The sequence below is a fragment of the Cetorhinus maximus genome, chromosome 4 (assembly GCF_964194155.1).
Source record: "Cetorhinus maximus chromosome 4, sCetMax3.hap1.1, whole genome shotgun sequence".
Taxonomy (NCBI): domain Eukaryota; kingdom Metazoa; phylum Chordata; class Chondrichthyes; order Lamniformes; family Cetorhinidae; genus Cetorhinus; species Cetorhinus maximus.
Genome location: NC_135882.1, coordinates 131693836 through 131721624, shown reverse-complemented (window position 1 = coordinate 131721624; position 27789 = coordinate 131693836). Strand labels below are relative to the sequence as shown.

Here is a 27789-nt window from a genome sequence, read left to right as displayed (position 1 = left end):
ACCTCCCCTGGTGGCATTCCGTAGGAATTGTTCCCTCTGGGACACCATGGTCCACGCCTCCATCATCCCCTACACCTCAACCCCTTCCCACGGCACCCTCTCATGCAACCGCAGAAGGTGCAACACCTGCCCCTTTACTTCCCCCCTCCTCACCGTCCAAGGGCCCAAACACTCCTTTCAAGTGAAGCAGCGCTTCACTTGCACTTCCTTCAACTTAGTCTACTGCATTCGCTGCTCCCAATGCGGTCTCCTCTACATTGGAGAGACCAAACGCAGACTGGGTGACCGCTTTGCGGAACACCTTCGGTCTGTCTGGAAGCATGACCCAGACCTCTCTGTCGCTTGCCATTTCAACACACCATCCTGCTCTCATGCCCACATGTCCATCCTTGGCCTGCTGCAATGTTCCAGTGAAACTCAACGCAAACCGGAGGAACAGCACCTCATCTTCCAACTAGGCACTTTACAGCCTTCTGTACGTAATATTGAGTTGAACAATTTCAGATCATGAACTTTCTCCTCCATCCCCACCCCCTTTCTGATCCCCCCTTTTCCAATAATTTATAATTTTTTTACAAACATATTTTTCTTTTCCCACCTATTTTTAAATTTATTTCGATCTATTGTTTCATCTCCACCTTTTAGCTCATTTCAATCCCTTCCCCCCACCCCACTAGGGCCATCTGCCACTAGCTTGTCCTGCTTGTTACCCTTAATATCCCCATTAGCACATCCTTTAGATAATATCACCACCATCAACACCCCTTTGTCCTTTTGTCTATGACAACTTTGGCAGTCTCTTCTTGGCCTCCAGCTATCACTGGCCCCCTATCGAGCTCCTCCTGTCCCACACCCTTCTACCAGCTTATATTTCATCTCATTTCTATATTTTTTAGCTCTGATAAAGGGTCATACGGACTCGAAAGGTCAACTGTATCCCTCTCCGCAGATGCTGTCAGACCTGCTGAGTTTTTCCAGGTATTTTTGTTTTTGTTCTAGAAATTAGAGCTGTTATCATCCAGAGGCTCGATGTTCAAATCTCACCATGGCAACCTGGGTGAAAAAGTGATTGTGAAAACTGTTGGGGTATGGTAACAATCCAATTATTCCACTCATCTCCTTCACAGAAAGAACCTGCTCTGTGTATACAAGTGACCTCACTACACCCTACTCTGCATGGTTGATTTTTAATGACCTAGCGATTGTTGTAATTGTTTCAAGAAAAAGAGTCACCACCATTTTGTCCAACATCACAACAATGATGACAGGGTGATGTAAAAGCATGGCATCCAATCATTACCTTGCTTTTCAATGTAAACAGGCAGATGTTCGAACCAGAGAGACATAAATACAACCAATACATTGTAGTAGAGGTGGAGATGATCTCATATTAAATGTATCAGCTGATTGAAGCTGTCTCTGTAACATGTAGTTACCAAAGTGAGTCCCTAGCTGTCCCTATCTCTGTATTATCCTCCAACCCCACAACCCTCTGAGGTATCAACACTCCTCGAATTCTGACCTTTTGTGAATTCCCAATCGTAATTGCTCCATAATTGTTGCCTCGGCCTCAAGCTCTGGAATTCCCTTCCTATGCCACTTCGCCTCTGTACCTTGCTTTCCTCCTTTAAGACACTTCTTAAAACTTACCTCTTTGACCAGGCTTTTGGTCATCTGATCTAATATCTCCTAATGTGGCTTGGTGTCACACTTTATAGTTCTCCTGTGAAGTGCCTTGGAATGTTTCATTACATTAAAGGCACTATATAAATATAGGTTGCTTTTGTCTGTAGATAGTAACAGTTCACAGTGCGGAATGCTGAAAGAGACTTCGGGCAGCTTCAATCAGCTGACATATTTAATGTGAGATCAGGTCAATCTTTGCTACAATATCTTGGCTCATTCAGATGGACTTACTGCGCACTGTGTATAGTGGGCCAATCACGTTACCTTTAATATAACCTCTTAACGTGGGGTGGGGGAATGTACCAATGGTGATTCAGTATTCAAAGGTTACACATCTAGGGAGCACCTTATTATGTCTTTCAGAAGCTTTAAAAGTGCTTCACATACAACAAATTACTTTGAGTGCAGTGAATTTTAGCATGGAGCCACACCTGGAAGGATATGTCGCACAGAACAAAATGCCCCAGACCTTTGAGTGTGGCTGCATCAAGCTGTGCGTAGACCCTCGGTATGCAAACACCAAATGTCACGACCTGCTGAGGTTCTACCTGTCCTTGGTGTTGTGAAAAATGGGTCTGGCCATGCTGCTGCGGAACGCTCCAAGCAGTTGGACCGTGCTGTATCACCTGTCCCTCGTGGAAAGATTTATGCAGAGAAACACCTTTGACACAAGTCCATCAGGCAGTTGCTGGCACGTAACGTCTCAGAGGCCCTGAGGAAAAAGGAGAGGGTGGATCCTGTGGGATGGTTCCTCGAGCAGACTGTCAAAGTCATTTGGCAGAATGCCTCATCATCAGAACTTTCCAACAAGCAGCAAGACAATGCTCGGCTGGTGGTGAGAAAGGCCCTCCCCGTCAAATGCTTCCTAAACACCAGGAGTCTCACCACCTCCGCACGGTGCCCTCAAGGTGGCTGTGGTGGGGAAGAGACCGTTGTTCACCTCCTTGTGGAATGTGCCTTTGCAAAGAAGGTTTGGAGAGAGATGCAGTGGTTTTTGTTGAGGTTCATCCTGAGCAGTTCTGTGACACAGGACTCTGTGCTCTACAGGCTGTTCCCAGGGACGCACACCAAGAGAAACACCGACTGCAGCTGGAGGATCATTAACTCGGTGAAAGACACTCTCTGTCTGCCCGAAACTTGCTGGTCTTCTAGGGCAAAGAATTGTTCCCGACCAAGTGTTGCAGAATGGCACATTCCAAGGTCCAGGACTATGTGCTGAGGGACGCACTAAAGCTTGGGGCAGCCGCCGCAAGGGGAAAGGTCGCTCTCGAAGGCCTTTCTGCCATAGTGCACCGAGGGACTGGGAATTGTATAGACCCCTCGGGCTGTACGACTCACAATGAATATATGCAGTGAATACTAAATGTATCATAATTGTATTGAAGCACCTCAGAGTGCAACATGATGTATGTCGATAACTCCAATACCATTGCACTGTCTGACTGACTGTAATGACCATATTGAAATGTCTGTAATGTTCATTGATTGTATGGAAGCGCCTCATGATCTATGTGGAAAAGTTGAATATGAATCCACTTTTTGTAATGGCCATTTTGAAATATTTTGCAATGTTCTTTCAGATATTTTATGAATAAAGCATATTTTTCCAACAAAAAAAATGCCACAGACAGAAATAAGAATGGCCAAGGAGTTCAGTTTGGCTTGAGTGAGAAATATTAGCTAAGTCACTGGAAGAACTTTTTCACTTTGTTTTTGAAAAACTGCTCTGGCCTAAAACCTTGGACTTTGTGTTTTGAGTCCACAACATTTTAACAGTTGAATGTTTGAACTGAGGCATGGTAACAAGCAGTCAGGCAGGGAGAAGGCCTTTACCGTGGCTCCCTTGCCCCAATTGGAAGAAGACTATTGGTTGACACACTGATTCAGATGCACAGATTCAGGGAGGAAAAGGCTTCCTGCAGGCAATGACTGAGTGAGTCTGCCATAGTTTCCCCAGTGAGGCAGTGAAGTGCTTTTGAAAGACTTAGTGTGCAGTGTGCACCTCCCCCACAATCAGTACCAGGGAGCACCATGCCACCAACCCCCCCCAACCCCCCCAGCTTCCCACCCTCCGCTCCGTCCAACTTCTATTCCAGGCTCTGAAATAACTGAAAGTAAGCTTCCTCTGTTCCATTTTCTCTTTTGTTCCTCTCTTCCCGCAAAGGCACTGGGGTAGATCTTGACTTTGTGCAATGGTATAAAATGGGTGATAGCAAGTCGACAGCTCATTCTACATCTGTCTCGACTTTTAATTCCATTAACTTCCATTGACCCATTTACTCTCTCTCACAAAGTCAGCATCTAGTGACTCATGCTGGGGTACAGCTCCATGGGTGCTGTCTACCCCACCACACTGAGGGCAGAATTTAATTCCCTCGCCTGTGGTGAGTTTGGTGGTGGGAGGTCATTTTGGAGGGTGGTGGATGGACACTCAGCTGCCAACCCACCCCATCTCCAATTGATACCCAATTAAGGAGCTCATCCCACCACTGTTGGCATTATCCAAGGCTCACCATGGGGGCTGTTGAATGACAAACAAACCTGTACGGTGTTGCTTGTGGGCTCCCTTGGGGGGTCCCTCATTCAAACGCACTTAGTGCCTTACCAAGTGGCCCAGCATTGGGAAGGGGGTCCCACTGAAACCCACCCCCTTGCCCTTGCTGCTGACCCCGCCCCTCCATCCTCCTCTGTGACCCTCCCACCCCCTCCAATGACACCCCCCTCTCACCATCACTGCCCTGGGATCCAGTGGCAATCCTCGGCCTTGGGCTGATGTATCAGCAGCAGCGACCGCCTCCCCGGTGGCGGTGCTGATCAATAGAGCTGCTGGCCTCTGATTGGCTGGCAGCTGTTACTGGGTGGGAATTTCACTGCCCCCCACCACCCCCCCCCCCCCACTCCCCCGGCGTCCTTGATCCCGGGAAAGGCCCACCACTGTCTAGTTAAGTACTGGAATGGTACTTAATGTGGCATTCCCTAAAAGAGGCAACATGGGGCTCTCGCTGGCTTTCCAGCTGGTGGCTGAGACCTCTATCACCTCCATTAAATATCACCTCTAGTTCCAAATGGCTCTCATCTCATTTTCTCCACAAAGTTCTTTAATGACTTATGAGTGAACAGTACATCCTGAATACACCAGGTTGGGAATCTGTGGACTTCAAGTAAGACTTCCTCAGCTGGGGTTTACATTCAGCATCATCAATGCGAGAGACTTATCAAAGGAGGTACCTTCATGAATGTCGTTTTTGTCATGTTTGTTTATCTTGAGAAAATTCTTCCTACTTACAGATGTCTATTTTGTGCTGTTACAGAGTAACCTCCAAATAATTTTTATATTTCTTGCTAACCACTATGAAATCACTTCCCGGTTATCAATGCACCACTGAAAGGTGTAGGACCTTACTCTTTATACCTGCTCTGCGATTGTTTGATGGGATAGTATAGAAGGAGGTAAAAGCTACTGCGGATGCTGGAAATCCAAAACAAAAACAGAATTACCTGGAAAAACTCAGCAGGTCTGGCAACATCGGTGGAGAAGAAATCAGTTAACGTTTCGAGCCTTCATGGCCCTTCGGCAGAACTGAAGCATAGTTAGGAGAAGGGAGAAATATAAACTGGTTTAAGGTGGAGGGGTGGGGGGGGGGGAAGAGAGACGTTGAGGGTGTGGTGATTGTGGAGATAAGCAGTGATAGGAGCAGATAATCAAAAGATGTCACAGACAAAAGGGTCGAAGAGGTGTTGAAGGTGATATTTGTCTAAGAAAAGTGCTAATTAAGAATGGAAGACAAGATATTCAAAGTACAGCTCTAGTGGGGGTGGGGTGGACAGACTAACAAGGTTTTAGTTTTAGATTTAAAAATAATGGAAATAGGTCTTTCCCCACCTATTTCCATTATTTTTAAATCTAAAACCAAAACCTTGTTAGTCTGTCCACCCCACCCCTACTAGAGCTGTACTTTGAATATCCTGTCTTCCATTCTTAATTAGCACTTTTCTTAGACAAATATCACCACCTTCAACACCTCTTCGACCCTTTTGTCTGTGACATCTTTTGATTATCTGCTCCTATCACTGCTTATCTCCACAATCACCACACCCTCAACGTCTCTCTTCCCCGCCCCCCCGCCCCCCCACCTTAAACCAGTTTATATTTCTCCCTTCTCCTAACTATGCTTCAGTTCTGCCGAAGGGCCATGAAGGCTCGAAACGTTAACTGATTTCTTCTCCGCCGATGCTGCCAGACCTGCTGAGTTTTTCCAGGTAATTCTGTTTTTGTTTTAGTATAGAAGGAGCTTTACTCTGTATCAATCCCATGCTGTACCTGCGCTGAGAGTGTTTGATAGGACAGTATAGAAGGAGCTGCTCTGAAAGTCTTTGACACTGAGTACATGCAATGAGAAGTGCTCCAATTCTCTGCACAAATCGGCAGATTTTAATGCCTGCTCTTGAGGCTAATTTGGAGGCCGGGGCATTTAATGGGGTGGGAGAGCTGGGTGGAGACCCCGCCACCATCCTGCCTCTGCCCCAATTAAGTCTGGGGTGGGAAGGCTTGTGAGCAGTCTTCCCACCACCCCCCCCCCCCCCAACCCCCCACCAATTGAGGTGCTGAAGTGGGCAATTAATGCCCACTGAAGGTCCTCATTCTACTGCTGCTGGTATTCAAGCAGTGATGGGTGGGCCACATGCCATGCGGAGATTCCGTAAAGCAAAGCCCTGTTGGGTTTGCTTGTGAGCTCCCGGGTGGGGGGAGGGAGCCCTCATTGTCAGGCACAGTGCCTGATTGGGGAACCTGGCATTGGGAGGAGGGCAGCTGCTGAAAACCATTCCCCCACCCCCGGTGCCGACCAGCCTCCCCTCTGCTCTCCTGCAGCCCCTGCCTGTGAGCCCCATCCTGCTGCCACTCATCTGTGGCTTGGATCCCTCGCTGATACTGGGCCTTGGGCGGGTGCATTGCCAGCAGTTGCCACCACTCTCGCTGGCACGGCCTGCAAAGAGACAGCTATCAGCCTCTGATTGGACAGCATCTTTTAAGGAGAGGGATTTGCTTGATCCTGTGGAAGGCCCGTCGCTGACCAGGTGGCACTTAATACAGCAGACCTCCCTCAATCAAAGTGACATGGGGCACTCACTGGCAATCTAGCCAGTGGGTAAGACCCCCCCGCCCCCGCCATCTCTCGCCTGATGAATTGAAAGATTAAAAACACGTTAGAAGAATAAAGATTCGAATGAGAGGCAAAGAATTGCCGATAGAGGAATGCTTTGTGGGACTGCAATCATGCATTGAGGAGTTACAGGTGACTCCCAGGTGAAATGTTATGTCTATCCTTCATGACACTTTGAATTAATATGATACATTAAATAAAACTTTCTACTTTGTTTTTCAGCAAATACAGGCCTCAGCTGGAACAACACAATGACAATTTCTCTCTCTCCACCATTGCTGAAGGCTCCCAGGCAAATGTAAGAAAACTCTGCACCATTTCATCTAATGTTTTACCCCATGCCCATGTGTTGGCTTACTATGATAATATTATATGTCAGGTAATCTCTTGCATATTTTCTAAATGCCTGCATGTCCCGCAGCTAGAAGAAAAGTCTACCTGCCGTCCGGAGCAAGTCTGATCTTACAGCAGAAAATTGCCCCTCTCTGACCACCTTTGGAAATTTGAGGATTTTTAAAGCAGCAACTCTGAGAAAAGGAACTCGCTTGAGTCAGTAAACAGTACTTGAATTGCAGGATGAGTTAGAAGGGGCAGTGGGCTGTGGAAATAGGTTCAAGGGTAAAGCTCTGTTGAGGTTGCTCTGCTCATCTGATTTTACTTTGGGGAAAGAGTTGTGAAAATGCAGAGCTTGCTGACATGTGAAGTTTTTTTTCTTCTCAGGATGTGAGTATTACTGGCAAGGTCAACAGCTATTGCTCATCCTTAGTTGCCCAAAAAAGGTGGTAGTGAGCCGCCTTCTGATACAACTGAATGAATGGCTCAACTTTTTCAGAACCAATCACATCAGTGTCTGACTGGCATTATATTTTGCTGAACTGGATAAGAATGGCTGGTTTCCTTCCCTAAAGGACATCAGTGAAGCTGTTGGGTTTTTATGACAATCTGGCAGAAGGAGGTCATTTGACCCATAGTCCAGCAAGCGTTTCCTTTTCAAGCATATATACAATTCGCCTTTGCACATTACTATTAAATCTGCTTCCTCCATCCTTTCAGTGGACGGATTGCAGGGGATGGCGTGTGGTTATGGAACAGATGTTGATGAAGGGCAAAAGCCTTTCTTCGAAAATTGTTCCATTTTGAAGGCTTAGTTGCCTGTCAAGATTCTTTCAGGTCCCTGTCACAAATTTCCTGCTACAAATGCAAGTGTACTGCCAAAGACCTTTGCACATGGTCACCAGAAAGTGTCTAAAAATGGCCAGGTGTATCCCGCCCTGTCCCATTTTGTATCCTCAGCTGGCTACGGGCTGGCTCATTTGAGGAACATACTCTGCCAGGGGATGTAGAGTGGGTACCTATGCGGTGCTAAAAGCGTAATAAAAGTTGGAGAGAAGTTGGTCATTTGCCAGCAGGTTTCAACCCAATAACACAGGAGACTGCAGTTAGACCAGTGTTCAGCAATGTCCACATTGACTCACCAATCATTGATGCTTAATTATTGTTTTGACCCATTAATACTTAATTATACTGGATTATGGTGGTCTAGTTCTTCTTAGGGAGTCTCTCGGGATTGAGGATGACTTTCTTCCACTCCAGTTCGGTGGGTTCGGAGATGGCTGATAAGTCCAATGTGAAGTCTGCAGACTCTGCCACATCCAGGAATACGGTGGTGCTTGAAGGGTCAGGCAGATGAGGTGTTTGGTGGTTTGTGAGCTCTCTCCGACAACTCGACTTTGCCTCTGTGTCCTTCCGTAGTCTCTCAATGTGATCGATGCCTTCCTGAATAAACCTCCATTTTGACCAGTCACAAGCCAGAGACTCCCATGCGTAGGTGAGGATGTTTGATCTCTTCAGGGATGCTTTGAGGGCATCCCTAAAACATTTCTGTTGATCTCCTAGGAGTTTTCTGCTGCAACAGAGTTCCGAGTAGCAGTTGCTTTGGAAATCCAGTGTCAGGCATATGACCATGTTCCTCCCAGTGGAACTGACTTTAAGTGATAGGTGCCTCAATGCTGGGCATGTTACCTTAGGAGAGGATGCTGCCGTCAAAATGCCTTTCCTGCCACGAAATTGAGAGGATCTTGTGAAGGCACCACTGGTAGTACTTCTCCAGTATTTTGAGGTGGCTGCTTTAGGTTGTCCAAGTCTCCAAAGCATATAGGAATGTGGGGATCACTATTGCCCTGAAAACCATGGCTTTAGTCTAGTGGTGATGCGAAGGAACTAGTGGCTCAGTTAAAAGTTCAAATCCCACAATGGAAACTTGTGGAATTGGATCATAAGAAATAGGAGCAGGAGTAAGGCATTTGGCCCATTGAGCCTACTCCACCATTCAATAAGATGATGCTGTTCTGATTGTGGCCTTAACGACACTTTCTTGCCTGTCCCCCATGATCCTTGACTCCCTTGCCAATTAAAAATCTGTCCAACTCAGCCTTGAATATATTCAATGACACAGCCTCCACTGCTCATTGGGGAAGAGAATTCGAAACACTAGCAGCCCTCTGAGAGAAGAAATTCCTCTTCACCTCCACCTTAAATGGGAGACCCCTGTCTTTAAACTGTAGTCCCTAGTTCTAGATTCCCCCACAAGAGGAAATATCCCCACAACACCCACCCTGTTTAAGCTCCCTCAGAATTTTATATGTTTCAATAAGATCATCTTTCATTCTTCTAAACTGCAATGAGCCTAGGCTTATAATTTGTGAGCTTACAAAAAAAAAATGATCCTGAAAGCTTCTGTTTGTTGTAAAAAGAACACAACTGGTTGATTCTGTTCTTCATGAAAGGAAACCTGCGACCCTTATGTACATGTGATTCCAGTCCTACACTATATGGTTGACTTTTAATGTCCCTGGGGTCACGGGTGATGGGTAATAAATGTGACCTCGCCAATGTCACCCTCATCCTGAGGACAAATTAGAAAAAGTATGCACCATCTAGTTCAATAATGAGCTAAGTAGTCGAGAAGGTCTTAGGTACAAATGCCTAATTCATATTAAGCGGATAAATTCCAATTGGGGTAATGGGGATGATGCTGCATTTTGCTCAGCACCCCATGGCTAGGGAAGGAAACACATTTCACCAAAGTACTCACTTTTGATCTGTGATCCCCTCCTCCCCATCCAAAGTATATGTTTGCTGATGTTGGGTGAGTACAGAATTTGGTTTGGCTCCCTCCATGATTGAATGGTCAGTCAACACTCTAAAGCTAAATGGAGAATTATCACACAGGACTGCCCAGGAACAATCTGAGAGTTAAGAGAGAGAGAGAAAAAAATCTGATCTCCCAAAATGCAGACTTCTGAGTTTGATGAGCAGATCTTTCAGTGGTCAGTGTCACACCTTAAAACCAACTGATTTTGACCTAGACAATATAGCAGCTTCAAACCTGGTGAAATGATTTTAATTGATCTGTTTTTGTCCTTCTCGAATAGAGCAGAATGCTCATTGAACGTTAAATACTTCTAAAATTGCAGTAACTTAAAATTTGACAGATACCTTACACATTTATAGTGGACTGATAATGAGATTTGTTAGTTCACTTTGCCCTGTAGTCATATAAACAGATTAGTTGCTGTTACAGTCCAGATAAACACATATCTCAATCCAAATCCCACCTTGTTTAGAACCCCCACTGGATAGAATCCCAATGCAATAAACCCTTCCCCATTCACTCCCATTGTCTAGAATCACAATATGTTAAATCCCTTCCCATTCACACCTACTGGGGAAAAAAACCCATCCCACCCACTCTACACACAAACATACGAACAAGGAGCAGGAGTAGGCCATTCAGCTCCTTGAGCCTGCTCTGCCATTTAATAAGATCATGGCTGATCTGATAGTAACATCAAATCTGCATCCCACCTACCTCCTATAACCTATCACCCCCCCTTGCCTTAAAAATATTCAAAGACTTTGTTTCCATCGCCTTTTCAGGAAGAGAATTCCAAAGACTCTCAACCCTCTAACAGAAAAAAAATTGCCTTATCCCCGTTTTAAATGGGCAACCCCTTATTTTTAAACAGTGGCCCTGAGTTCTAGATCCTCCCACAAGAAGAAATATCCTCTCTACATCCACCCTGTCAAGACCCCTCAGGATCCTATATGTTTCAATCAAGTTGCCTCTTACTCTTCTAAATTCCAGCGGATACAAGCCTAGTCTGTCCAACCTTTCCTCATAAGACAACCCACCCATTCCACGTATTAGTCTGGTAAACCTTCTCTGCTTCCAACACATTTACATCCTCCCTTAAATAAGGTGACCCAATACTGCACACAGTACTCCAGATGTGGTCTCACTAGTGCACTGTATAACTGAAGCATAACCTCTCTATTTTTGTATTAAATTCTCCTTGCAATAAATTATAACATTCTGTTAGCTTTCCTAATTACTTACTGTACCTGCACAATAGCCTTTTGCGATTCATGCACTAAGACACCCAGATCCCTCTGCATCGGAGCTCTGCAATTTCTCACCATTTAAATAATATTCCTCTCTTTTTTCTCCCTGCCAAAATGGACAATTTCACATATTCCCACATTATACTCCATTTGCCAGATCTTTGCCCACTCATTTAACCAATCTTTATCTTTCTGTAGCCTCCTTATGTCCTCTTCACAAGTTACTTTCCTTCATATCTTTGTGTCATCAGGAAATTTGGCAACCATCCCATCCATCCCTTCATCCAAGTAATTTATATAAATTGTAAACAGTTGAGGCCCCAGCACTGATGGCACACCAGTAGTTACATCTTGCCAACCTGGAAAAGACCCATTTATGCCTACTCTCTGCTTCCTGTTAGTCAACCAATCTTCTATTCATGCCAATATTTTACCCCCTATACCATGAGCTTTTATCTTCCGCAATAACCTTTGATGTGGCACTTTATCAAATGCCTTCAGGAAATCTAAGTACAGTACAACCACCAGTTCCCCTTTATCCACAGCACATGTTACTTCCTCAAAGAACTCCAAAAAGTTGGTTAAACACGATTTCCCTTTCACAAAATCATGTTGACTCTGCCTGATTACCTTGAATTTATCCAAGTGCCCTGCTATAGCTTCTTTAATAATAGCTTCCACCATTTTCCCCATGGCAGAGATTAAGCTAACTGGCTTGTAGTTTCTGATTGTTTTTAAAGCCAATGGAACAAACCGCTTCACTCCTGCTGTCCATGAAACATCATTGAACTAATTCCTCTCATCTAATCCAATTTTATAGAATCTCAATGGAGCAAACCCCTTCCCATTTACTCCCATTGTCTAGATCCACAATGGAACAAACCTCTTCCCATTCACTCTCATTGCATGAACTCTCAACAGAACCATCTCCTTCCCAATTCTATTCATTCAATAAAAGTGTAATTGACTAACCTCTTCCCTTTCACTCCCATTGCATGAAATTCCAAAGTGCAGGCCTATATCCCATTGACTTTGGGTACATGGAATCCTAGTAGAACAATTCCCTTCCCTTTTCTACTGTACAGAATATGAAGCCCCTTGGGAAGTGAGAGATGCATTTATCAGGGATTGACCATACTGCTTTAATCTAGAGCAACCCAACTGAGTAGTGGCATCATTGGACATCGCATCCCCATGAGGTGGTCCCACTTTCACCATCATGTCAAGATTTCAAGCCTGAAACTTAAAGATTGGTCAGTTAAACTTAAAGATCAGTTGGGGATGTGATTCTCATGTTCATTCTCTTTGCTTAATTATCCTACAGCTTTTAAAATATAGAACTTCATTCTTAAAGGGATATTTTCTACATGCAGGAGCATTTGGGCAGAGCATGTTTTGTTTGGGAAGGAATAATAATCAGGAAAAAAAATCAACAAGCACAGGAGAGCCATTATGGAGTTGTGAAGGGTAGATCGTGCTTGACTAATCTAACTGAATTTTTTTGAAAAGTAACAGAGAAGGTTGATGAAGGGGATGAGGTGAATGTTATTGATATGGATTTTAAGATAGTGTTCGACAAAGTACCACATAAAAGACTGGTCAATAAAATTGAGGCTCATAGAATAGGAGGGTCAGTGCCTAATTGGATAAAAAAAAATTAGATATAAAAAGGACAAAAAACAGTGGGTCGTGGAAAATGGTTATTTTTTAGACTGGAGGATGGTAGGCAGTGGTGTTCTCCAAGGGTCAATGTTCGGACTCCAGCTTTTTTGCTATATATGAATGACTTGGATCTTGGAATACAGAGTAGCATTTCAAAATTTGCTGATAATACCAAACTTGGAGGAGCGGCAAACAGTGAGGATGAAACAAATTGCCTGCAACATGATATAGATAGGCTAGCAGAATGAACAGGCAAATGGCAGATGGAATTTAGTACAGAGGTGTGAATAATGTATTTTGTCAGAAGGAATAGAGACAGGCAATATTGACTTAATGGCACAGTTCTAAAGAGTGTGCAGCAACAGAGCGACTTGAGGGTATATGTGCATCGATCTTTGAAAGTGACAGAACACGCTGAGAGGGTGGTTAGCAAAGCATATAGGATCTTGGGGCAAAAGTTTATGACAATTATTGGACACTGAAGGTTCAGTTCCTGTCTGGCCACAATTTTTCGGCCAGCGGGAGGAGTTCAGGGATGGGGGAATGCCTGGCAGATTTCCCTGCTCGGGCTCAAGCGAGAAATGATGGGGAGCGCACCTCCATCACTGGCCCCCTTTCCAGACTGGGCACCCCCCAAGGTCTATTCCCCCCAACCCCCTGGTTGGTCCCTCTTTGCCGGGCCTTGCTATCACAACCCACAAATTCCTCTCCCCTCACCTCTCAGGCTTTCACTCCTGTTCCCACCATGAGACCCCACACCTAACTGGTCCAATCAGATGCCCGACAGGTTTCCATGGCGGGACTTTCTCCCGAGTGAGGACAGAAGTCCCACCTCCTGCCAATTAATGCTCTTTGTTAAATGGCTGCAAGGCAGCTGGGATCGGCAGGCTGTGTTGCACCCAAAATCTTCAGGTTACAGGCTGGGAAACTCCTCCATTCAAAAAATCCTGCCCTTGTGCTTCATAAATAGAGGAATTGAGTACAAAAGCAGGGAAGTTATGCTGCGCATTTAAAAACCTCTGGTTAGGAACTAATTAGACTATTGCATCCAGTTTTGGTCACCACACTTTAGGAAAGAAATAATAGTCTTTGAGAGGGCGCAGAAGAGATTTACCAGAATGGTTCCAGGGATGCGGGATTTTAGTTCCAGCTTTTAGTTGGAAAAGCTGGGTTTGTTCTCCTTGGAGCAAAGGAGATTGAGGGGGAGATTTGATTAAAGTGTACAAGCTTAGGACAGGTTTGGAAAAATAGACAGGAAAAAACTATTCCCATTAGTACAAGGACGAGGGGAGACAGATTTAAGGTTTTTGGCAAGAGATGCATGGAGAATGTGAGGAGAATCTTTTTATGTAGTGAGTGGTAATGACCAGGAACTCGCTGCCCATGAGAGTGGTGGAAGCAGAAACAATCAATGATTTCAAAAGAAATCATTGGCTACGGGGATCTAGCAGGGGAGGCGGACTGACTGGATTGTTCCATGGAGAGCCGGCATGGGCTTGTGCCATAAATGACTTTATACTCTAAGAAGAGCTAGACGATGTTAGGTGAAATGAGACATTGAGGCATTTGACATGATTTACATAGTTGAGTAATGCACTTGAAAATAACGTTGCCATCATCCATAAATTCTAGTGATGGAGAAAAATTAGGACGGTTTTGTGGAAAAGTGAAGGTTAAAGGCGAGGTAATAGAGACTTTAACTTACTAAAGGTTTCAGATGAATAAATAGTGAAAGTTTGTTTCTAATGGTTGGTGAATCAGTAACAAGAATAGCAATACAACAAAGAAGGAGATAAGAAGAAATATTTTTGTAGTGAGAGCTAGTAGAACATGGAGAGGGTCATTTTAACTTTTGACAGTGTAACCTGGTGATATCAGATCAGCCAGCTGTTATACATCTCCACTAATTTCCATTTCAATTGAATGGCTTACATTAGGAGGCTATTGAGCTTCATCATTTAAAAGGGAGCTAGAGAAGGATTTCAAATGGAAGAACATAACAAATTATGAGGAATAGGCAGGCAAAATGGATTAGAGCAGACAGCTGAAGTTGAAGAGTCAACACTGGAATGGTAGGCTGAATGGCCTCCTGTGCTTAATTTCAACAATGCTATGAACTGGCATTTAAAGCTTTTCCCCAATGCTTTGGCTTGAAGAGAATATTTCTTCAGTAATTGCTCATTGTGGTTTGAAATGTTTTTCACTGATGTTTCTAGAAAGCTGCAGGTAATACTGTCAGCGATGATGTCAAGACACAGCACATGTTTCCATGTTGATCGATTTACTTTTACTGAAATTGTTACGATCCCAGCTGATGTTATTACTGGACAAGTCAGATCCCAGAATAGAACCTGGCTTGATAGATCTTAATATTTTGTTTTTTTTAAATCGTGGAGGGTACTTACTGAAACAGATTCACAGAAGTCTGCTGTTGACTTTTTAACATTAAAAAATTATTAAACAAGAAACATTAACTATATTACACTAGACAACAAAAAGGTTGGAAAGTTTTTAACACAGACACCAAGAATAAAATGATTCAAACTCATGCTATCTCTTTTATTCCAGCAATACCTTTATAGACCCAATACTCCAGTGAAGCGGTATCACTATTTCCACACCAAAGGGTAGAGCTGGTTCAGTTGCAAAGAGGTTTCTTTTCCAGAAAACATCTGAACTTTTACTAGATGTCCTTCCACAATTGGTATCTCCTTGAGATATCCAGAAAACTCACTCTAATTCACTATTACTTTAACTTTACACATGAGTTCCTTAACAGTCTAGCATCATTTTCAGCTAGAGAGTGAGTCTTAGACTTTTCTGTCTTCACTCTGCGGTATACGCATACCAACTGAAACTAAAAACTGCTTTTCTTGTTCCTCCCTGTATCTCTGTGGGTCTCTCTCTTTGATACCCTGTTGCTAGGCAACAGCACAGTTTTTTTCTGCTTTTTTTTTGTATTCCCTAAACTACTAACCCTTTGGTAACCCATCTCTTCACTTCAAAAGTCCTAAAACCCCATTAAAAATGCATGTATAAAAACAGGGCCTGGTCTTCCTGACTGCATCTCACAGAAAAACTCTTAACTGAAACCAAACCCAGGTTTCACCTTTCTTAACACTCGAATAAAAAATAAATTAAACCTAAAGCTTTACCTTGTTCCTAAAATACAAATATACATTACTTAAAACTATATCCAGTTCCTAACTAAATGACCACATATCCACTCTGAGAGCTAGCAGATGTTGTTCTGTGCTCTTCATCACCTTGTGAGTGATTTGTGTGGTGTTCCCTGTACATGCACTTGACTGTTTCTCAGTCACAGATCAGAGGGCGAGTGTGCTGAGGCAAAATGGACGACTCCGGTTTTGATTCCGATGTGCTGACAGCTGAGTCTCAGTTAGGTCAATGGTCTGGTGTTGAGCAATATGATGGAACCCGGGGTTAGGCAGGGTTTCTATTCCTGATCACTAGTACTAACTTTTCCCAGTCACCATCCCCTATTATCACTATTGATGTGAATCCAACTCCTCACACGGTCACTTAGTAACCTATTCCCCATCACTCTGTGTTACCAACTGTATCTGTACTGATGTTAATCCAGCTTCCTTGCACTGCCACTCAGTTATCCAATCACTTGAGGTCAATGGTCCAATTGTTTTCAGTTAATCATTAAGAACGGCTGTAACACTACATTGACCATTAAATCTGTTGGACCCCCATAAAAAGTGTTCACTTTCCATCTTGGATTATGAATTGCCTAAATGTGCTGTGACTGGAAGCAGATGTTTCTCATTCTCAAACCCGATCTGAGGGAAAGCTTTGATTGTGTATCACTCCCAGGACCAGCATATCCTTTTCTTACCTTTTCTTCTCTTTTCTTCTTTCCTGTGTGTGCGTCTCTTTGTGTGTATGTGTGTCTGTATCCATGTGTGTGTGTTTGTTTGTGTGAGTCTGTGTTTACGTGTGTGTTTGTGTGTTTATATGTGTTTGTGTGTCTGTCTGTGTGCGTGTATCCATGTGTGTTTGTGTGTATGTATCCATGTGTGTGTGTGCGTGCGTGCGTGAATGTGGGGTTTATTTTTGTTTTGCAACAATTCTATCTCCAGGATGATGCAAACGGACAAAATAAAACTCAAGATTCATTAAAAACTTGCCCGAAAGACGGAGACTCACTAAACGTGCAAAACAACTGGACTCCAAAACACGACAACAAAGACAGCGCGAGTGCTGAGGTAAACTCGCTACAGAACAACATGATGTAAACCAATTGCAAAAGTGTACATTTTTAAAAAAAAATTACAATTTTCCCCCTGCCTTATGAAACGCTTAGCATGCTTTGATGTATTTTATATATATATATATATAAAGAGAAATAATTACAAGAAATCCTTTGTTATTTGTTTGACAAAAAAGACAGAAAACAGCAAAAAAAATCTCCCCTTCCTCAATTTGAATTGTGATCCCAGCAACCTCGCTTTGATTGACCATTTATTGCAGTTTGATGGAGTGAAATATGTTTGCTGCTGAGTTTTGTACTTAGCCTCTCCGGCTATATTTTTCTCTCTCTTGTGGATTTTTCGTTTTGACCTGAGAATCAGGAAACAACATTGTTGAGTACTGAAATAAATCTTTTTAAATTTAATGGTGGCACATGTGGATGTGTTCATTTTTCTTCCCTTTCTGTGTGGTTTTCACCCCACACTTTTACCCAGGGTATCCAAATGGAAAGTTGCAAAGAGAAGTGGCGAGAAGGTAGACAGGATCCTGATGTAATACCTCACCCAAAGGACAGCATCTCCACCAGTGCAGCATTGTTGCTTCCCTCCTGCAACTTGGGCTCTTCTCAGTATCTTTGATTATTATTGCAGTTTTCCATCCTGCAAGTGCTCGCCTGCTGTTGCTCGTCAGACCTGGGTGGAGCAAAGCATTTAATGTGTTCAGGCAGCAGGCCAACCTTGAAGCAGGATTTCCCTGCTTATTGCGGAGAAGCTTGGAGCAAGTACTGAGGGCCCCTGCGTAGCAAGCTAGGGTAAGATGTAAACAGAAACAGGGGAATGAACTCAAATAGCAGAGTGCTGACTTTGCACGTGGGACGTAGCACGATCGACATACGCATTCTCCAATTCTCTTTTGGTTCGAGCAATTGTTCGGACACAACAGTGGTGTCAGATGTCAGTGTACGGTAGTGCACGTTCTTCCTTCATAAGCATTTTTACAAGAGGTGAAATTTGTGGTTGAGATTTGCGGAAGCTATTCAACCCAAGAGGAGTAGCGATAGTTTAAATGAAATACAGAATGCTGTTTGCTGCAGGCAACTGTACAGATTTGGCCCAATCTTACCAGCATGCGTTGAGAAGGCCAAAAGGCTTTTTGAGCTGTTAAAAGTTTCAGGCTGTTTTATCTCCACAGATAGACAGCGTCACTGCTCTGTGATAGAAAGTGACACTTTTAAGGCTATAGGATGTTTAACAAGAGGCCCTAAAGTCGTAAAATCAGGATGAAACAAACACACAAAAAAGATGTAATGTCTAGTACCAAAAGATAAAAGGAAAAATGTTAATTCAGCTGGCTTAAATGCTCCACAGAGTGTTTTAAAAGCTTCAGAGAGTGGCACAAACCAACATTGATCATTGATGTCAGCATTTGTCTTATGAAGAGAAACTAACTCCGCAAGAAGCCATTTTAATATGGTTTATTAGGAAAACTCTCTTTAATTCTCCAAGCAACAACTTTTAAGAAATTAGTAATTTGAGGGGCCCTGCTTGTGATTCTGAAATGAGTGTGATGTAAAAAGAAGTTGTTTTTGTGTGTGAGCTGGTAATGATATTAAAGACACCTGTAGCATCCATGATTGATGGAATTACTGAAGGAAGTTTAAAACAACTTAGAACATCAAAGCTATCTCTAATATCATAATTTGAACAAATAATTAGATGCCTCATAGGACAATTTAGCTTCAGGTAGATTTTGATAGGACAGTATGAAACCTAAAATGAAACATTCTGCCTATATTGGAAAGGTGTAAAAATCATGGAGAAGATTTATTCTGTGCTTTAGCCTGGAAATTTGGCCAAGTGCTGAAGAGTATGATCGACAGGAGGTGACTGTTCATTGGGTATTGAGTCATCAAATCCTTTGGTGTGCTTCAGAAAGCAAGACTTCTTTATTTTTGTATGCAGCAAAGATAGAGAGCTGAGATGAGATAGGTGAAAAAGGTTTGCAACACTGGATTCTATGATGAAGAATTTAATTCAGAATCTACACATTTTGAGATTGAAACCCTGCCCACAATACTAAGAAGGTATTTGCCACACAAGCTGTCAGGCAGGAAAACCAGGTAGGTCAATTTGCAAAGTGTGTTAAGTCATTACATAAAGTTTGCTAAAGTCCTTTAGCCAGGTAAGAGTTAAACCTACAATTTTCTGATCCATAATCAAATGCATTATCCATTGCACCACAGGCCCAAGCAGCAAACAGGAAGGTATGACTCACATCCTGCAGAACTGTGATGTTAATAGTACATGAGCGGGAATGGTAAAATTTGCAAGCTGAAATTACATTCACTGCTTCTCTTCAATGGTTGAACTTGAAAAGTTGTGAATTTCATTAGAAAACAAACCAAATCTGTCCTCAGGTGGCTGGTTCAATAAAGGCTCAAAGGAACAGACGTTTTGGAGTGTGTGGTAAGCAGCAATTCGCTGAAGACAGCTTTCTTAACTTGACAAGTAGATTACAGTTAACATGCTGCCACCAAAGTACAGGATCCCTCTTTTTCTGTCCGTAAACAGCCTGTACATGGTTGTGTCACTTCTGCAGTTGCATCTGCTGGCCAGCAGGGAGTTTCTTTGAGCAGCAATGCATCCAAATACTCAGCACGCACTTGAGAGCAATAAAAACCTTGTACCAGTCAGACAGCGCTCTCGACTGGTCTCTCAGGTTTGGTGCGGCTGCTGGTTTGCAGTCACCTTTCTACCCTTCCACAAGTTCGGGATTTTTTCGGCTTCTTTCGTGGTTAGCGTGTCTGTCCGTCCTGCCGCAACTTGGATGCTGTGCTTGGGCATGGTGATGAGAGCAAAACATTTATTGTGTTCAGGCAATTTTTGAATTGGCAGCAAGTTTTCCCTGATGGCCATGAAGCAGCTAAGATGTGGGACTTTAGGTCCTGCTGCAAAACAATCTAGGGTAAGAAGGCAATAGAACTTGGGGAATTAGCTGAAATCGTAGAGTGCTTGCTTTGCATGTGAGAAGTAGGCTGAGGGCAACTTTTTGGACGCAACGGTGGTGTCCAGTGTCACAGTACTTTCTTCTGAAAGTTTTCTACGTGCTGAGGTACAAGGACAACCGAAACATCAAACACTTGTGCTGTAGGAAGCAAGGCCGCTTTATTTTTTGGCTGTGTTTGCTGCCCCTGAACCTGCAGAGGCACCGGACATGCAGTCACAGTTCCTGTGACATCACTGCCAGCGGTGCCTCAGGTAGCTGCCTGCGTCAAAGAATATTGAGCATCCATAATACTGAGTAGCGTAAAGATATTTTAATAAGTGCAGCAGCAATAAAATGTGTCCCTTACGCCATAGTTAAGGATTGTAGTTTTCACAGAATATTGAACCCCAAAACACCAGTTAAAAATCCTGGGATCGCTATTGTGCTTTGCTCACCGTTCCGCTCATTGCCTCCCTCCCGCTCACTGCCTCCCTTCAACTCACTGCCCTGCTCCCTTTTTAGGCACTGTCTCTAGGCAGTGAGCAGGGCAGCTAACGAAGAACAAGTGAAGCAGTGAGGGGTGGTGTCAGTGGGATGGCAAGGGGGCAGCGAGTGGGGCGGCGAGCAAAGCGGTGAGTGGTGTGGCAAGTGGGGTGCACAGGTGGGTGGCAGGTGTTCAATGGGCACACAACGATGATATCAGTGGCACCGACTCCCTGTTCCAGTGCGGTGGCAGGAGATAGTGCTTTTAAATGCATCAAATTAAAACTCCTGCTCACACAAGAACTTGATGAGAGTCACCTTTGTATACCTCTGAGGCACAAAACACAATATTTGGCAATGAAGATAGAAAGTAGTTTAAACTTACCAACTCCAGCACCTTTACTTTCTTCACTGCGAAATCCACCCATGCCATGGGATTGATAGATTTTGGGGTTCAAGACCTATTAGTTACGGCGGATATGGGTGGTCCACTGGTAGACACACAATAAGGCAATACTTGTCCATTGTCTCAGGGCAGAAGGCCAGTGAGTATTGGAGCAGCTCATATAAGACACATCTGCGTTTGATATGGCGGTAACTGCTGTCCAAAAATATTTCAGGCCAAAGAAAAGTCTGCTGATCCAACGACATACATTCCGCCAGATGAGCCAGAGAAATGGTGAGCCCTAAGAACAACATGTGGCAGCATTGTGGCAGTTGGCTTCCATGTGTAAATTTGGCACACAAGCTTAAAAAACTAAATCATGACCAACTTATTGAAAAGATTTCAATTCCATGAACTAGGGAACACATACTCGATGATTTAGTTTTGGAAAAAACCACGACCTTGCCAGTCCAAATCAAGTCCACCATGTTTGATTCAAAGTGATTGTACAGAAATGCACCCTGAAACTCAGGATGTTGCAGCTTGCTCAACCAGCTCAAATAAAAGGGTTATGGAAAAAGAGACCTCAGCAGGCTCATCAGCACTTGTCCATACAGTCAGATATCCCCAAAAATGTGCTCAAATTGTGGGGGTTCCCATTGATTCACAATACCATGTCCAGCTCGAGAAAAAAAGTATAATTCATGCTTAATGCTGAATCACTTCACAAAAATATGCAGGTTGTTCAAGAAGAAGACTTCTTAACTTCAACATGTGGAAGATTCATAAAGGAGGGCAAGATAGTTTCAGTAATGGTGCCATGAAACTATCATTGATTGTAGTGGTAATGTCACTGGACTAATAATCCATAGGCCCAGGCTAATACTCAGGGGATGTGGGTTCAAATCTCACCAAGGGAGCTGATGGAATTTAGTTCAATTAATAAATCTGGGATTGAAAGCTAGTCTCAGCAATGGTGACCATGAAACTCATTGATTGTCATAAAAATCCATTTGGTTCACTAATGCTGTTATGATCCTCAGCTGGGGTTACCACTGGACAAGCCTGATCCCAGGTTGGAACCCAGCTTGATAGATCCTAACTTTTATTTTTGTTCGTTTAGATACATGGAGAGGGGCTACTGGACAGAGTCACCGGAGTCAGCTAATAAACTTTTAACAAAAGCGTAAAACATTTATTAAACAAAAAAAGATTAACTGTGTTACAATACTCCTTCACCCACAACTATACCTTTTACAGATATATACAGATTTACAGTTAAGGATAACACAAGTTGCAAAGCTATCTTATACTCTAATGTTCATAGTAAGTACACAGTCCATGTAAACCAATAGGCACCCTGTGGTCAGACACACCACACTCTGAAATCAAGTGACAGATGCCACCTCAACCAGATGCTGTGGATATCTCCTTAACTCCCCCCAGATGCTTGTCACACCGTGAGCCAACCAGTCCCACTGAACTCTGTCTTTCACATGAGGGTTTCCAATCTCCACTTTCTAAGATCTCATCTTAGAATCTTCTGCCAAAACTGACGCTTTCCCTCAGGCGCCTTCCACAAGGGTTCACCTCTAGGGTTTCAAACTCTCCTTCCAATGTTCCTCTTCCCTGGGTCACCACATGCATTCAAGCTGTCTTCCATGCACTCTCTCTCACCGACTCAGCCATCAAGAGTACAGCACTGCTTCACATGCCCATAGCAAAGAGTTATATACCTTCAGCCACCTCTTTGGACCTTCTTGCCTCTTGTAAGCTGTTCTTGCTTTAAAAATTAGGGGAGTTTGTGGCATGGTGGTATTGTCATTGGACCGGCATTCCAGAGACCCAGGGTAATGTTCTGAGGACTTGGGTTTGAATCTCACCATGGCAGATGGTGGAATTTGAATTCAATAAAAATCTGGAATTAAAAGTCTAATGATGACTATGAAACCATTGTGGATTGTTGTAAAAACCTGGTTCACTCATGTCCTTCAGGGAAGGAAATCTGCTGTCCTTACCTGGTCTGGCTTACAAGTGACTCCAGACCCATGCAATGTGGTTGACTCTAAAAATACCCTCTGAACAAAGGCAATAACTGCTGGCCTAGCCAGTGATACCCATATCCCATGAATGAATTTTAAAAATTGCTTTCTGCAGCTTTTGTCTCTTTAAATCTGAAGCTTGGAGCCTTTCTCTCTGCCTCTCACTCTTAACTTCATTAATAGGACCTTTTCCAGGTTTCTGTCCTTCCTTTGACTAGGTCTGCTTGGGACTTTCCCCTGTTTCTGTTTGGGGCGTTTTGGTTCTTTTGGGAAATCTGCTCTCACTTTGCAGCCCCCTCTTCCGGTGTCCAGTCTCTCTGGAGTCCTGGCTTCAAACTGAGCTCAAAAGTGCTGTTCTTTAGTTTTTCTGTGTATGTCTGTGGGAGGGACCTGCCTCTGTGGAACCCTGTTACTAGGCAACAGCCCAGTTTATCTACTCTTGTTTGTTTAACTTAGCTGCAACAGTCTTAAGCCTCTCATTAGAAATGCAGGCACCTTTTAAAGTGAAACTAAAACTCGATTTGACCTTTTCTGAACACATACAGAAATACAAATCAAACTTAAACATTAAAGCTAAAGCTCATTCCTAACACCTACAAATACAAATATAACTTACTTAAACTATCTCTATTTCCTAACAATGCCCTTTAGGGAAGGAAATCTGTCATCCTTACCTGGTCTGGCTACATGTGACTCCAGATCCACAGCAACCAAGTTGACTTTAACTGTCCTCCGAAATGGCCTAGAAAGCCACCCAGTTCAAGGTCAATTAGGGATGGACAATAAATGCTGGCCCTGCCAGCGATGCCAACATCCCATGAAAGAATTTTTTAAAAATGGCTTGGCTTGGTGACTGCATATCAATGCAGATTCTAATCTGGTTCTTGCTCCTGGGTTTCCTGATGACTTGTATGGATCAGACCCAAGGGGTAGGTTCATCCCCAACTTTCTCAATAATGTCAAGGTAAAGTAAATGCTGAAGTTCCATCTCTGTGTGCTTTTTGACATATCGCTGTTGATGCATGATTGGGGGCACATTAGGGTCTATTTTTCAGTTTGCCAATACCAGTGAAGAGATCAGTATATAAATCAAGAATGTTGTTCATATGTGTAGGAATCACTGTGATTGCAATCATGTGCCAATCTGTTGCTGTGTGGAAAACGATAAGCGTGTCACTTTCTCCAGAATATATATTATAGTGTTGTCGGGTTGGAATAGTTTCAATGATTTCCGAAGGCTGCTAGCACTCTATTTATTTTAACGTATTTACTGATTATGGAAAACACTCTTACAAGCTTCTGGCCATGCTTACTTTCCTTTTCACTTTCACTTTAGGCTGCCCCAGAGTCTCAGATCACATGAATATATGACACTCCCTTCTATGATATCACAGACTATTACAGTTAAGCCTTTATGAGACTTAGCCTTAGGAGAGTGCGAGAGGAGGATCCTGGGACAGGCAGTCAGCAGCACCTAGAGGAGAGTGCGAGAGGAGGACCCTGGGTCAGGCAGTCAGCAGCACCTAGAGGATCTAGTCTATCTAGAGGATCTAGCATCTACCCCGTCAGATCCTTCCTACACGCCAGGAGTCTCACCCCCTCTGCACGATGCCCTCGAGGTGGCTGTGGTGGGGAAGAGACCGTTGTTCACCTCCTTGTGGATTGTGCCTTTGCAAAGAAAGTCTGGAGAGAGATGCAGTGGTTGCTGTCGAGGTTCATCCCGAGCAGTTCTGTGACACAGGACTCTGTGCTCTACGGGCTGTTCCCAGGGACACACACTGAGACAAACATCGACTGCAGCTGGAGGATCATCAACTCGGTGAAAGAGGCGCTTTGGTCTGCCCGAAACTTGTTGGTCTTCCAGCACAAAGAGTTGTCCCCGACCGATTGTTGCGGACTGGCACAATCCAAAGTCCAGGACTACGTGCTGAGGGACGCACTAAAGCTTGGGGCAGCTGCCGCAAAGGCGCAATGGGGAAGGGTCGCTGTCTAAGACCTTTCTACCACAGCGCACCGAGAGACTGGGAACTGTTTAGAGCCCCTCGGGCTGTACAGATCAAAATGAAAGGCTGTAAATGATTGTAATATTGTTTGTACTGATGCACCTGGTGATACATTTTGTAAAAGTTTAACCTGGATTGTACCCTTGTAATGTTGTCTTTGAAATGGTTTTGAATGTGATTGAAGATTTTTTACGAATAAAGTATATTTTTACAAAAAAAAAAAAAAAGTCTACACTCGCTTCGCTCGGTCTTTTGGCTAAGATCAAGTGTTGCAGGGGCGACACCATGGTCCTGCCAAGGCAAGGTCGGGATGGAAGGGCGATAACCAATCGCAATCCAAATCCATACCGTGGATTACCTATCACCGTCCGAGTCACGATGAACCACAGCGAAGGAGGATCACCTATGGATCGGGGCTTCTTCACCAGGAGGATCCTGTTGAAGGCGTGCGGCTTCCAAGCTACGGAGATCTTCACCCTGCACGACTCCCGCAAAGGTGGTTATTTCGACGTGACGTTCAAGCGAGTGGCAGACTGCGTCCGGCTCCTGAGGGTGTTCGAGGAGAAGAGAGACCTGCCGGAGATGAAGATCCTGACGGCGGAGCCGCACTTTTCTCTGCCGTTGCAACGGGAACGTGAGGTGATGGTGCATGTGTACAACCCCTTCGTCCCTGTCGCCGACGTGGTCACCTTCCTCACCAGGTACTTCGATAAGGTGGGGAGCGGCACCGAGATTCGAGACGAGTTGGGGATCTGGACAGGCAAACGCCTGTTTAAGGTCACGCTAAAGACCGATGGTAAGGGAGCCATTTTCCACCCTCCTTCCAGTTTCGCTATCGGGGGAAACCGTGGCTACCTGGTCTACGCTGGGCAACCCAAGCATTGTCGCTCATGCGGCAAGGCTGGTCATGTGGCGGCCAACTGCAGCGCCTCCCTCTGCAAGATCTGCAAACAGGAAGGACACCAGACAAAAGACTGCAAACAGGCCAAGTGCTGCAACCTGTGTGGCGAGGCAAGTCACCTCTACAGGACCTGCCCCAAACGCTGCCGTACTTACGCACAGGCAGCCAAAGCCGACGCGGGGGAAGCAGAAGAAAGGTTCCGTGTCACTCCAACCACCAAGGCCCCCAGGGAGCTCAACGGGACAAAGGAGGACACAGAGAGAGACAAGGTGGAGAAAGAGATTGAGGCAACAGAGAGCCAATCAACAGCACTACCCCCTGAACCTCCCAGTCCTCAGGACAGCGAATCAATGGAGGAGGAGGCAGCAGTGGAAAAGCAGCAGGGGGAGTGGCGGACGGTGAAGAACAAGAAAAGTAAGAGGGAGCGAAGAAGAAGCAAAGGCGTTTCCCAGAGAAGCGGCAAGAGGCGTCTCCCATCCGACACAGATGACAAGGGCAGCAGCTCTTCGGATGATGAAGTGCCAGAGCGGCACCGACAGAAGAGGCGGCAAAGCTCCAGGGCGTTGGAGGACGAGACACCCGAGCTCCAGAAAATTGGAGACAACAAGGAGACCAGCGCACCCCAACTTTGCCTGCAACCTGAGGAGGCCAGTGCACCACAGCCCCTGGAATCTGGGAGCAGTGAGGCAATCATCGCACCCCAGCTCCAGGAAGCCGGGAACAGCAACACCCCAGAGGGGGTGAGTTTTGGAGAAGCTTCTCCAGCAAAGGACATCTCAAAACCCGCTCTCTACGTGAACCTCCAGATGCCACTGGAGCAGAACACGGCCAAGGAGATCTACCTCAGCCCATCCAAAGTGAAGGAATTTGAGCTCACTACGGGTATGAAGGAGCAGACTAAAGGTCTGGGACTCTCAGAGACAGTGGGTTTGGTAGGAGAATAAATGCTTTAAAATGGGTTTAAAGATTGTATCCATAAATGTGCGTAGCATTAAATCTACTACGCGATGTGTTGCGACCTTGGACTACCTAGCCAAGGTCAAAGCTGACCTGTTGTTTCTGCAGGAGTGTGCGATACCGCACCTCAGCTCCTACAGGCAATGGTCACGATGGTGGTCCCACGGGCCATCGATCTGGTCGGGCGGAAACGACTCTCGTTCCTCCGGCCTGGGTATTCTGCTGCGGGGAGGCAACTTCACCGTCTCCGAGGTCAAGGAGGTGGTGGGCGGGTGACTCCTCGTAGCAGACGTAATGTACAAGAACGCTCCACTCCGGTTAATTAACGTGTATGGCCCGGCACAAGGGGCTGAGCGGCTGGAGGTTTTTCAGCAGCTCCCACTGCTGCTGGCGACCTCCAGGCCGGTCATTCTGGGCGGTGACTTCAACTGCATCATCGATGCGGCTGGACGATCCGGCAGGGCCGGAAGCAGATTGGACGCTACGTCCAGATCCCTGATGGAAACAGTTAAGGTTGCCAAGCTGCACGACGTCTTCAGCAACCCTGCAGACGGAGCGCAGCGTAGATACACCTGGTCGCGGCCAGACGGGTCCATTCGTTCCAGGATAGACTTCCTGTTTGTGTCCCGTGCATTCACAGTCAGATCCACCGAGGTCAAGCCGGTGTTCTTCTCTGACCACTGCCTCCTACTGGCGGACTGCCACTTGGAGGAAGACCTGAGGGTGGGCAGGGGGGCATGGAAGCTAAATGTGCAACTGCTGACCCCAGAGAACATTGAGGAGCTCAAGAGGGATTACAAAGGTTGGAGAACCGTGAAACCCCTCTTTGAGTCCCTGACACACTGGTGGGAAGTGATCAAGGGAAGCATCAAGAGGTTTTTCATCCGCAAAGGCACCC

General features: G+C 44.8%; 1 protein-coding gene across 2 annotated transcripts in view; it reads left to right on the top strand.

The window, feature by feature from the left end:
- LOC144679362 (uncharacterized) overlaps window positions 1-17514 on the top strand; it is an 83148-nt gene extending 65634 nt beyond the window's left edge. Inside the window, exons 4-6 of one of the 2 annotated variants that reach the window (XR_013576331.1) lie at window positions 7071-7146; window positions 7270-7397; window positions 17024-17078. Coding sequence is in view for 1 of the 2 variants with exons in the window: in XM_078539729.1 (XP_078395855.1) it covers window positions 7071-7146; window positions 17024-17179 (232 nt within the window). In the remaining variant the exon portion in view is untranslated. Of the gene's footprint in view, window positions 1-7070; window positions 7147-7269; window positions 7398-17023 lie in introns of both variants that reach the window. The other variant, XM_078539729.1, reaches the window with a different exon arrangement.
- Window positions 17515-27789: the final 10275 nt, after the last annotated feature.